Source organism: Ahaetulla prasina, chromosome 4 (assembly GCF_028640845.1).
Source record: "Ahaetulla prasina isolate Xishuangbanna chromosome 4, ASM2864084v1, whole genome shotgun sequence".
NCBI lineage: Eukaryota > Metazoa > Chordata > Lepidosauria > Squamata > Colubridae > Ahaetulla > Ahaetulla prasina.
The window spans coordinates 40109840-40122710 of record NC_080542.1 but is presented as its reverse complement, the minus strand read 5'-3'; the positions used below and the strand labels follow the sequence as shown (position 1 = coordinate 40122710).

At 35.5% G+C, this 12871-nt stretch overlaps 1 protein-coding gene across 8 annotated transcripts in view; it reads right to left on the bottom strand.

Moving 5' to 3' along the window:
• Window positions 1-12871, bottom strand: part of MLLT6 (MLLT6, PHD finger containing) — a 150466-nt gene that overhangs the window by 24028 nt on the left and 113567 nt on the right. For all 8 annotated transcript variants that reach the window (XR_009154832.1, XM_058180188.1, XM_058180185.1 and 5 more), the window contains 2 exons: window positions 7694-7878; window positions 6329-6446 (listed from right to left, as the gene is read on the bottom strand). Coding sequence is in view for 7 of the 8 variants with exons in the window: in XM_058180188.1 (XP_058036171.1) it covers window positions 6329-6446; window positions 7694-7878 (303 nt within the window). In the remaining variant the exon portion in view is untranslated. The remainder of the gene's footprint in view (window positions 1-6328; window positions 6447-7693; window positions 7879-12871) is intronic.

Genomic DNA, 12871 nt, shown 5'->3' with positions numbered 1-12871 from the left:
CTCTCCAGCTCATACAGCAGAGACTAGAACATTGAATTTAGAGGCGTTACAAGAGAATTTGAAGGACTTTATACAAGAAAAATTTAAAGTAATAACTGATGAGATGTCTGAAATGAAAGAGCAGATATTAGAAATTCAAGTGGGAAATAAAGAAGTTAAAGAAGGATTTGTAATTGCAGTACAAAGTTTGGCAACAAATGTGATTTTATTAGAAGAGGAAGTTGAAGAAATCAAGCAATTTAACTCAAAATTAAAAAATAAAATGGATGAATTTCAAAGTAAAATGGAAAAAACAGATGATGAAATAGTTTTGATACAATATAGAAATATGGAATTTGCTTTAAGAATCTGTGGCTTGAAAGAAAATAGAGAAGAGAATTTAAGGGAATTTTTTTCTGAAGCATTTGCTGAGATATTAGCAGTCCGTCCAGTAGATGTGGCTTATCAAATTGATAAAATATATCGTGTGAACTCTTGAATAGCAAGGCAAAAAAAGTTGCCAAGGGATGTTGTTATTTACTTTACAAATAGTACAGTGAGAAATCAGATTCTGCAAGCCTCATATAAGGGGGAGAAGATACAGGTTGTTGGTCAAGATATTTTAATATTAAAGGAAATTCCATCAAAAATATTAAGGGCTAGGAAGGAATTTGCCTTCTGGTGAATGAACTTAAAAAACGTCAGATTGAATATAGATGGGATATTCCAACTGGTATAATAGTATATTATGCAGGGAAAGTACATCGTCTCAATACAGTTGGAAAAGCAAGAGAATTTTATGTTGAGGCATTAAAAGTTGGAAGTCTTCCCCCATTGGAAGCTAGAAGAAGGGAGGCTGAAGTGAAGGAAAGAGAAGTGAAGCAGGCACAAGAACAGATTGTGATGGATTTATTACAAGATTTATTACAAGTGTTGGAAATACCTACAACGGGTTCAGATTCAAAGGAACAAAGGCTGACAAGAGCTGCTGCTAAACGCAAGGAACAAGAGATGAAAGCACAACAACTGGCAATTACTACAATGGAAACAGTGGGAGGAGCAAGGCCTAAAACAAAATGTGATCTGCGGCTGGTGTTCCAAAAGTTTCCTTTGGCCGATAATGGCAATTAAACTATTATCTTGGAATGTTAATGGTTTGAATTCACCACAGAAGAGAAGGAAAGTATTTCACTATTTGAAACAATTTAAAAATGACATTACCTGTTTACAAGAAACACATATTAGATCTTTAGACCAGAAATATTTGATAAACTCAAAACTGGGAGTACATTTTGCTGCCTCCTCTTTGGAAAAGAAAAACGGTTTAGTTATATATATAAAGAAGGATATATCGGCAAAATTAATTGAGGTGGATAAGCAAGGAAGATACATTGCTATCGAACTTTTGTTGGAGGGAAAGAAGACATTATTAATAGTTTATGCTCCGAATCAACAACAAGAACATTTTTACAAGTTTTTATATAAAGAATAGTATTTTGGGATTATAAATCATATATATTAATGGGTGATTGGAATGGTGTGTTGGATACTCAAAAAGACAAAAAGAGTTTAAGGAAGATTTCAAGCCGGGCGAAATTACCAAAGACTTTTTTTGAAATGATGGAGGACTTGGAATTAAGAGATATTTGGAGAGAAATACAAAAGAGAGATTTTACCTTCTTTTCTGACAGGCATCAATCATTTTCGAGGATTGATTTTATTTTGATTTCTAATGATTTGTACTCTAGAGTGAAGAAGACGAAGATTTGTTCAAGAACTCTATCTGATCATAGTCCAGTTTGGAGTGAATTTGATCAGGAAAAGGAGGCTAGGAGATCATGGAGGTTGAATGAGAATTTGTTTAAATATGAACTGTAATGAATGTAAATTTACAATCTGGATTGTAAATGAATGTAAAAAGCAAATGAAAGAATTTTTTATTATGAATATGAAAAAAGAGACATCTATAGAGATGATTTGAGACGCTAGCAAGGCCTATATGAGAGGAAATCTTATACAAATGAATATTAAATACAAAAATAAATTGCAGAAAAAGAAAAAGGAATTGGAAGAGGAAATTAAAAAGAAAGAACAGTTATTGATAAATAGCCCAGGAAATAGTAAAATAAAAGAATCAATAAATATATTAAGAGGTCAGTTTAATATGTTGATGGCAGATCAAGTAGCAACTAATTTACAATATGTCAAACATAATACGTTTAATAATGCCAATAAGCCAGGAAGATGACTTGCCTATTTAATAAGGAAAAAACAGAAATCACGAACGATTGATAAAATAGAATATAGGGGTAAGGAAGTTTATCAAAAGAACTTGATTAAAAAAGCATTTTTAGAGTATTATAGTAAGTTATATACTAGGGATATGATTGATGATACAGAGATAGAAAGATATTTACAACAACAAAATATTTGTGAGCTTACAGAAAATCAAAGAGAAGAACTGAATCAATTAATTACTTCAGAGGAAATTTTGTTAGCAATTAAGCAACTTAAAATCGGTAAAGCACCAGGTACAGATGGTTTAACAGCTGTTTATTATAAAAATTTACAAAATGAGATGGTTGAACCACTTAAAGAGTTATTTAATAAAATTCAAATGGGAGGGGATGTTCCCCCTTCATGGAGGACAGCCTTTATTTCGTTAATACCGAAGGAAGATCGAGATGGTATTAAAGCAGAGAATTATAGGCCTATATCACTTTTAAATACTGATTACAAGATATTTGCCAAGATACTTGCTAATAGATTAATGCCAGTGATGAATCAAATAATTCATAATGATCAGTCAGGATTTATTAAGGGTAGGCAGATGAGATATAATGTGAGGCAAATTGTAAATTTACTTGAATATTTGGAACGAAACAACCAAGTTTCAGCGGCACTCTTTTTTTTGGATGCTGAAAAAGCCTTTGACAGATTGGATTGGCAGTTTTTGTTTAAAGTAATAGAAAAAATGCAATTTGGGGAGTATTTTATCCATGCAATTAAAGCAATATATCAGAAGCAAACAGCACAAATAATAGTAAATGGTGGGTTAACAGAAACTTTTAAAATTGGGAAAGGGACGAGACAGGGATGTCCCCTGTCCCCATTACTCTTTATTTTAACTTTAGAAATTCTTCTGAATAAAATACGTGGTTCTGATCGAATAAAGGGAATTAGAGTTAAACATCAAGATTATAGATTAAGAGCTTTTGCAGATGACTTGGTTGTTACTGTATCCCAACCAATATACTCAGCTACTGATTTAAAAGATATAATTGGTCAGTATGGTAAAGTATCTGGATTTAGGGTGAATCAGCAAAAGACAAAGATGATAACTAAAAATATGAATATATAACAAAAAGAAGAGTTAGAAAGAACTACGGGTTTTGAAATCGTTAAAAAGGTTAAATATTTAGGAATATATATTACAGCTTCAAATGTCAAATTATACAAAAATAATTATGAGGTATTGTGGCAGAAGGTATGGAAAGAAATGGAGAATTGGAAGAAGTTACAACTATCCTTGCTGGGAAGAATAGCGGCTATAAAAATGAATGTCTTGCCCAGGTTTCTATTTTTGTTTCAAATGATACCGGTACTTAAGAATGATATCAAATTACAGGAATGGCAAAAGGGGGTTAATAATTTTGTATGGAGGGGCAAAAAACCAAGAATAAAATTAAAAATAATGCAGGATACAAGGGAAAGGGGGGAGGTCTTAAAATGCCTAATTTAAAATTGTATTATGAAGCAGTTGTCTTATCATTAATTACTGACTGGATTAATTTAACTGAGGAAAGAGTTTTGAATATAGAAGGTTATGGTTTGTTATATGGGTGGCATGCCTATTTATTATATGATAAGAAAGTAGATAAAATATTTAAAAATAATATAATTAGAAATGCATTATTGAGGGTCTGGAGGAAATATCAATATAAATTAGATGGAAAGATTCCAATATGGGCAATCCCGAGACACATGATAGAAAATATAAATATATATCAAAAGATGGAGGTAGTTACCTATAAAGAACTTCTTTGTATGGAAAAGGGGGAATTACAATTAAAATCCAGAGAAAAGATGGGGGAAGAAGGGAAAAATTATACATGGTTCCAATATGGACAATTACAAGCTAGATGGAAATTAGATCAAAAAATAGGTGTTAAGCAAACTGAGGATAATTTGTTAAAACAAATGAGAGATCAAGGCCAACAGCATATTAAGAGGTTGTATAATGTATTAGTAGAAATAGACTCAGAGACTGAATTGGTTAAGGATTGTATGATTAAGTGGGCACAAAATTTTCAGCAACCAATAATGTTGGAAACTTGGGAAAGAATTTGGGTGAGGAATGTTAAATTTACACAAGTGGAAAATATGAGAGAAAATTTTTATAAGATGTTTTATAGATGGCATTTAGACCCCACAAAGTTGTCATGTGTGTATTTATTTATTTTTTATTTATTTATTATATTTGTATACCGCCCATCTCCCGAAGGACTCAGGGCGGTTCACAGTCAAAAAACAACAGAAAACATATAATAGATAAAAAACAGCTAAAAGAATAGATAGTTAAATTCAATTGATGCTCTAACTTTTAAATACAAATTTAAAACCTCATTTAAACCCCTTTTTTAAAAATCCCAATTTAAAACTACATTCAAGCTAGTCCTAATGTATCCTAATGTACAGGCTAAATGTTGGAGATGCGATTGTGAAGATGCCACTTATTACCATATATGGTGTAAAAAAGTTAAAGCATTTTGGATTAAAGTATGGTGGATCATGCAGAATATTTTGAAAAAGAAGATTAAGTTTACTCCACAGTTCTTTTTACTAGGAATAATTATGGATTGTACAGCTATAGAGACTAAATTGATTTTGAACTTAATAACAGCCGCAAGACTTTTGATTGCTCAATATTGGAAGAAAGAAGAATTACCTACAATTGAAGAATGGACACTCAAAGTATCAAATCTGGCAGAAATGGCCAAAATTTCTGCTTACTTGAAAGACTATACACAAGAAAAATATATTTTAGAATGGAAAATGTGGATTGATTATATTCAAAATAAGTATCAGATAAAAAAATATTGAATAGCATATGAGTAAATTTAGGAAATATTTTGTATTAGATATATTTTTGAAGGAGAGGGGAATTGAGAGTGTGATTATGGTTGGGGTGACTAGAGATTATAATTTAGGAATTATTTTGGATTATGATTGTTAGTTTTGATACCCTGCATTTTGTTCTGGGAAGTCGGGGTGGGGGGTGGGGGGTAAGGGGGAGGGGAATTGGGGGGTTGAAGGTAAAGGATGGAGTGATGGTTAATGTACAGGGGTATAAATGAAGAGGTATAAATATAATTAATGTAGGGTCGGGTTTGCCCAGTTACCATTTTAGAACGATGGTGAGGGAGAAAAGAGGAGAGAGTAGGAGGTAGGAAAGAGAAGAAGAGGAAGGAAGAGGGGTAGAAGAGGGAGAAGGAAGGTGTAGGGTGGAGGGAGGAGAGGATGTAGATAAGAGAAGGAGATGAAGGTCTGGAAAGTAGAAGAAGGTAGAAGAGTGTTAAAAAGGGGGGTGGTGACTGGGCAAGCCCGACTAATTGTATATAACTGTACATTGGATGAGCTGTTTGATATGATTCTAAAAATAAAACTTTTTTATGAAAAAAAAAATTATGGCTCCAAAAAGTATCTCTCCCCAAATCTTATTTCCCCAGATCTTCCTCTTTCCAAATCTAATTTACATAGGAACATATAATATTTGTGTAATTAGTATTTTACACTATTATTATGCCTATACTTCTTTAAAATGGAAATCTCCCTATATAGCTCAGTTTCATTGTGTAACTCTAAGAGGCTTGCTGCTACCTGTTTCAAGGGATGCTGTTGGTTTCAAGTGCCAGCAGATGGCAGGCTTGTGCAATCATGGTCACCCTGCAACATGTCTCATTTTTCTGGCACTTGATCATGGCCTGCTGGATTAACTTTCTTAGGAGCCTTAGGTCATGTTTCTGATGCTTGGCTACTGTAGTTGTTTTGAGCTGTATTTTTTAAAAAATATATATAGGGGACATCAGGTGGTCTGCCGTGTGCTGCACTGAGTTGCCAGATAACTTGTTCTTTGTAAAGGATGTGTTTCTGAATACAGAATAAATCTTGTTTTTTCCTCCTCAGTTGCCTTTACATTGACATATGGAAAGCTAACCAGCTCTAAAGATCTCAGAGTCTTCTAAAAAGCAGGAATGAGAAGTAAATATGTAAATAGACCTGATTTTTGAAAGGCCATTTTCTAAAGAGATTAATGCTTGCATGCAACTCTTTTTTCAAATTTCTGTACCTGTTCTGTTGTTTTCAGATTGGTTGAGCAGAGGATTTAATGACAGTCCAGAGGTGAGGGGACTTCCAAAAATGTGTGAGGAAGGGAGGCTAAATGTGGGTCCTGCCAGTGAGAAGACCTGTGAAAAAGGAAAAAGACGAAGGAAGAAAACGGAAAACGCAAACATTTTGTTTTAAGAACAGTGTCTTCTCTCCTGCTTTTCTAAAGTTCTTCATAATACTGAAAGGACTATCTCTTGGTGGAGAAGCAGCCAGCTGATAAATTGCCTGAAAAGGATTCAAAACCTTAGTCTCATTTCACTTAAGGAACACAAGCTCACTTTGTTTTAAAATAAATGTTTATTTAAATGATTTTGGGTTTTTTCAGCCACAAATGTGGGTTGAAATTTGGCTTTGCCCATCTTCCTTTGTCTGGAGTATATACATACAAATAAATGTATGCTATGAAATACAAAGCCAAAAGCAAGAACTCTAGCACACCCTGGATCATCTGCACTATATCATTGGAGATTGGAACATTTCAAAGAATAATCACGTGTGTGTGTGTGTGTGTGTGTGTGTTTGTGTGTGTGTGTGTGTGTGTGTGTGTGTGTGTGTGTGTGTGTGTGTGTAACAAATACCTGGAACAACCTACCTGAATAGCCTCTTTTTTGAAACCTGCTAAGATAATACCTTTGTTTAATGGCATAATTTAACTGTCGTTGAATTTCATGGGTTAAGTGCTGTTTGATGCTGGAAGACATGCTCGGTATATGAATCACAGGGTGCCAACCCCTTTGTTTAGCCTACCGGTGTAATTTATTATTTAACTACTAGATTTATATCCTATGTTTGTTTTTTACAAGGCAGTGTACATAAAGGTTCCACTTCAATGCTATGAACTGGGTTAACCCCGAAGTCACCAGTTGGTTTCTATACCTCTGGGATGATTAAAACTCAATGTCTTCTAGTTTCTAATCCTAGCACCATAACCATTACATAAAATTAACTCAGCATATATGTACGTATACCTTCCAATGATATTATTCCATCAACTCCACAGCACCCATGTAAATGAGAGAGATGCAACCCTGAAACCTGAAAAACTTAATCATTCCTACTTTAAGAGAAGCATTCATGACCTATTTTTTGTTAATAAACCATAAATGCAGTTTATCAGTTATGTATTTATTTATTTATTTATTTATTATTTAAATTTTGTATGGTTACTTTCTGATTCATATTTTTTAAAACAAATATATACAAATGTATAATCACTGAGAAAGTAGGATGACCTTTTTGTCTATGAGCAATTTGAGAAGAGATGAAGCTCTCTCATCATAATAGATGTCATAAATGGTTAGTGACTGATGTTTAAAGACCTTACCTGGGTAGTAGAAACGGAGGAAGAGGAAGACGATGGGATGGTGCCAGCAAAAGGTGAGCGAGTGAACTGGGGGAGTGAGGAGGTGCCTTGGTGAGCCAGAAGATTAGAGGAGAGGGGAGTGCTGCACACAGTTCTCAGCAACCCACCCCCGTGAGAAATGGGATCCTTGTTACTGGTATAGATCCCTGTATGAAAAATATTAATGTAGGGCTTGAGACAAAACAATCAAGACACCAAGGAACAAACAAAACAAAAAACAACTGCTCTGTATCTGTTGTTAAGAGTTGGCTTAGAGCTGTTGTTTCATTTTCCTTCCTCTTTCTGTCTACATCTTTGCTTTTTTTTTATTTCTTTTTGTCACAACAGTATACACAAACAAATGTCATAGATAAAACAGCATATCTTGAAGAAAATATATATATATATATATATAATTAAAAATATATATCAACTATATTAATTGGATATAATGAAGGGAACAATAGGACAGGAACGGTAGGCACTTTTGTGCTCTTATGCAAGTCCCTTATAGTCCTCTTAGGAATGGGGTGAGGTCAATAGTAGACAGCTTTTGGCTGAAGATTTTGGGATTTTGAGTAGAGACTATGGAGTCAGGTAATGAGTTCCAAGCATTAACAACTCTGTTACAGAAGTCATATTTTCTGCAATCAAGTTTGAAGCGGTTGACATTTAGCTTGAATCTATTTTTTGCTCTTGTAATATTGCGATTGAAGCTGAAGTAGTCTTTTATAGGAAGGATATTGCAATAGATGATTTTGTGTGTTAAACACAGGTCTTCTTCACCTTTGTGAAACAATTCTGTCAGGACCTGCCAACAGTTATTTCCAGTTTCTAGAACATGATCACATGCGTCTCTTTCAAGGCATAATTATTTCCATATTTTCTTATTTATTTATCAAATATATTGATCACCAATCTTACCATAGGTTAATTCTGGGGGGCTTAAAATATTTAAAAAAAAATAACTGTAGAAAACCTAGATGATGCAAATAAAATGCTATAAAGATCCAATTACTGAGCCCCAACTAAAAAGATGTGGAGGGAGGAGAGAATAGGATGAGAAAAAGGGGAACGGATCTGTTATTAATCTATCAGCCACCCCAATGTGTGTTTGTGACCTGAGAACAACATTGTATTGTTCTATGTGGCATTACTCTGTATAAATTTCTCCACAATATCCTACTAGCTTTCTCAACTGTCAACTGTCAAGAACTTTGTGATTTGGCTTTTGATGTACAAGCCATTTTTTCTTCGCTGTCCCTTCCCATTTTTAAAAAATGTATTATGCCTTCTAGCAAATAAGCCTAAGGGGCATGACTGACTATGATGAAGTGTTTTAGGAGCTGGTTGAATACAGGGGTGAAATGCTCCTGGTTCGTACCGGATCACGCGATCCGGTAGTGATGGGGGCGGGTGATTTGGAGAACCAGTAGCAAAAATCCCTGGCCCCGCCGCCCATGCCCACCCAATCGCCCGGTCCCCACTTGCCTACTTGGCAGCTTCCTGCTTCTTTCAGTCTTGCTCGCTATTCCAGCATTACTTCGGCTGCTGCAATCAATTGCATCACCTAGCAACTGAATCTGCCTGGCTGCAATCCATCTCATCGGTGAGCAACTCAATCTGCCTGCCTTTCCCCTTCATTGGGTAAGCAAGGGGGGGGGGAAGCTTTAAAAAAATAGTTAATTGGGATTTTTTTTAGGATTTTTTTTTTTTTTTTAGACATAGCAATTTAAAGTTTAAGTTTTAAAGTTAAAGAAGTTCTAAATTTAGCTGCTTTTATCTAAAAATATAAATAAAATAAAATATTTGTGCAGCTTTCTGAGATTTGATGTGTTTCTGTAGTGTTTTACTCTAACTACATAAATACACAAAATCTCACATAGCTGTATGTGGCATTTTGTGTGTGTGTAAGTCAGTTGTGTTGTGTGTGTGTAAAGTGTGAAAGTTAGTTTTTGGGCTTTTTGTGGCTGTGTGAGGTTCCTGCTTGCTGCAGGGGCCTTTTTGGGTGAAGTGCAGCTGCTTTTACATTGTGTGTGAGTCAGCTGTGTTGCGTTGTGTGTGTGTAAAGTGTGAAAGTTGGTTTTTGGTACCTCTTATTGTTTTGTGTACTTTATAATTTTTATTATTTATTGTTATTGGCCATGCTCACCCGGTCACCTGACCACCAAGCCATGCCCATCAATTAAGCCACGCCCACATAACCTGTAGGGAAAATTTTTAGATTTTACCCCTGAGGTAGATACACAGGGTTTAGGATCACACTGCTTTTCAGATATTGCTGGAAAACATTCAGCATCTCTAACAATGACCATGCTCATGTGGACTGATGGTATTGATCAGGAGCAATGGTAAAATCATATGATCTCCACTTATTCCGTAAGTTAACAAACTAACATTTAGAATAGTAGTCATGACATCACTACCACAAATTATAACTCTTAATAATATCAAATACCAAATAAGGTTGATAGTCTTGAGGCTGATTGGAAACATTCTTACTTTTACTCTTGCTTAATCTCTTTGATTAAGATCAGAACAAAATTATTCTGCAAGTATGAGTCAAAAAATAAGTTGCATATAGTGCCGACTGACCATCCAAGATATCACTAAGAATGATGAGCATCTCCAGGTAGTTCTCCCAAAGAAAGGAAAAATTGCAGTACAGGATATGATTATTATTTGCACACACAATGCGTATCACTAAAATCCTGCCTATTTTCTCCTTTGTTGCTGAGCATCATTCCATGTCATCATTCCACAAATTTTGTCACAAATTTGTCACAACAAGACGATCCCATCTTTTAAAATTAGAATACAGGTAGTTCTTGACCTACAGCAATTCATTTAGTGACCGTTCAAAGTTACAATGGTGCTGAAAAGAGTGACTTATGGACATATTTGACACTTATGACTGTTGTAGCATCCCCATGATCACGTGATCAAAATTTGGATGCTTGGCAACTGGTACATATTTATGACAGTTGCAGTGTCCTGAGGTTACATGATCAACTTCTGCAACCTTCTGACAAGCAAAGTCAATGGGCAAGCCAGATTCACTTAACAACAGTCTTACGATCTTAACAACTGCAGTGATTCACTTAACAACCATGGCAAGAAAACTCATAAAATGGGGGCAAAACTCATTTAACAACTGTCTCACTTAACAACAGAAATTTTGGGCCTAAGTCGAGTTTCTCCCAGTCCCACCTGGAGATGCCAGGAATGAGCCCTGGCTCTTTTGCATGAGTGTCTCTGAGTTAAAAGTTCTTCCCTTTATCTTGGAAAAACTGGCTAAAATTCCATGGCAGTGGAATCTATATGAGCTGTCTTTTTTTAGCAAAGATGGGGAAAAGTGTGTGTGTGTGTGTGTGTGTGTGTGTGTGTGTGTGTGTGTATTTGACATTTGGAGCTCTCTTTACTTTCACATTATTCATAAGCTTTTTTTAAAAAAATCAGTAGATGTAATATTATTCTTACATTATTTGAGTTGTAAAATTCACAAATGTTCTGGAAATTTCATGTTCATCTTTGAAATTGCATTTTCTGTATCAGTTTGCACTTTAATTAAAAAAAAGACTTATCATTTCAATAATATTGGTTACTTAGCAGCTTGAATAGGAAGATTATCCACACAGATATGTCTAACTTTGAGAAATGATACCTTAGGTCTGTCGCTTTTTTTTAAGTGCTAAGAAGTAAGAAAATTTCTTTCCAACTATGGCCTGAATGGTTAAAATCCAAGAAGGCTGTCTAGGATTTAAAACAATCTGAAATCAGTGATGGACTAATTGTGTGTGTGGGGGGGGGAGTTTGGTGGTGCTCTGAGACAGAGGTTCTCCTGGTCAGACAAATAACAAATCAAGGAAATGCTGGACCTTCCATGCTTTTCTTCCGCCATGGAATGCAATTTAGAGTTCTTCTATTTCCTTAAGTTGCCGCCGGGTTTCTGCAGATTTTAAGAAACTGAACTATTAGTTCTTGGCAGGAGGACTTATGGGGGTGGAAGAAATAATGGAATGGTGTGTTGCGATGGTGTGATCCAAATCACAAGCTGCATATGCAAAAGGTTGAGCTCTGTATCTTGAGACACGCACCATCATTTTTTGGCTTATCCTAGGTACATATGGATATTGGCTTGATTCCTGTTCTTGGAAATGTGATCAGGACCATTTTACAGCCTCTTGTATGGAGCTGAGGGAAAGCAATTGCTCATTGGCAGGGATTCCTTCTTTATAGCTCCTGTAATTCTTCTCTTCCATCTACAGCTAAAGTGCTTGGGTGGGAGGGTGCCGGTTTGCAATATTCGTCCCCTCCTTGCTCCACAGTTGCTCCAAGGCAATTTTTCCACCTCAAGATGTTGATTAAGATTTTAAAAAACTTTTTTCCTCATCATAAAAATAAATGAGGTAAAAAATTAACAGGAGGTTACTCTACTAGCCATTTTTTTGTATGGATGGTTCTAGATGGCTCAGTAAGAGGAAGAAACCTAGCAGGGAAGTCCTCAGAAAAAGCTGCTTTGGGCACCTTATTTTTGTCAGATGAGAGAGACTAAGGCCTGAACATGCTCCTTTTCCATCATGAATAGAGAAAGAAAATTGAGGAACAAGGTCAGAAGCTACATGAAAGTGCTCTCTCTCTCTCTCTCCCTCTCCCTCTCCATCCATTATCTATCTATCTATCTATCTATCTATCTATCTATCTATCTATCTATCTATCTATCTATCTATCTATCTATCTATCTATCTATCTATCTATCTATCTATCTAATTACACACCCTTCCAGTCCTTCATAAATAAGGGGCTTGCATAACAGCACCAGCATGCCTACCGTCCCTGTTCTAATGTTCCCTTTAGCTGTATTCATTTTATGTATTCAATTCATGCTTATACTTATATATATATTATTTAATATGTATTTGACTAAATAAATAAATAAATAAATAAATAAGTAGCACTATTACTATAGTACGGGGGTGTCAAACTCAAAGCGCAGGGGCTAGATCTGGCCCACGGGGTGCTTAGATCTGGCCCACGGGGCTGTCCTGGAAACAGCAAAGGACTGGCCCGTGGTGCCTCTGCCAGTGAAAACGGAGCTCCGTTTTCGTTGGCAGAGGGTTGCAGGAAGCTGTTGCAGCCAGAAATGGAGCTCGGGAGCCT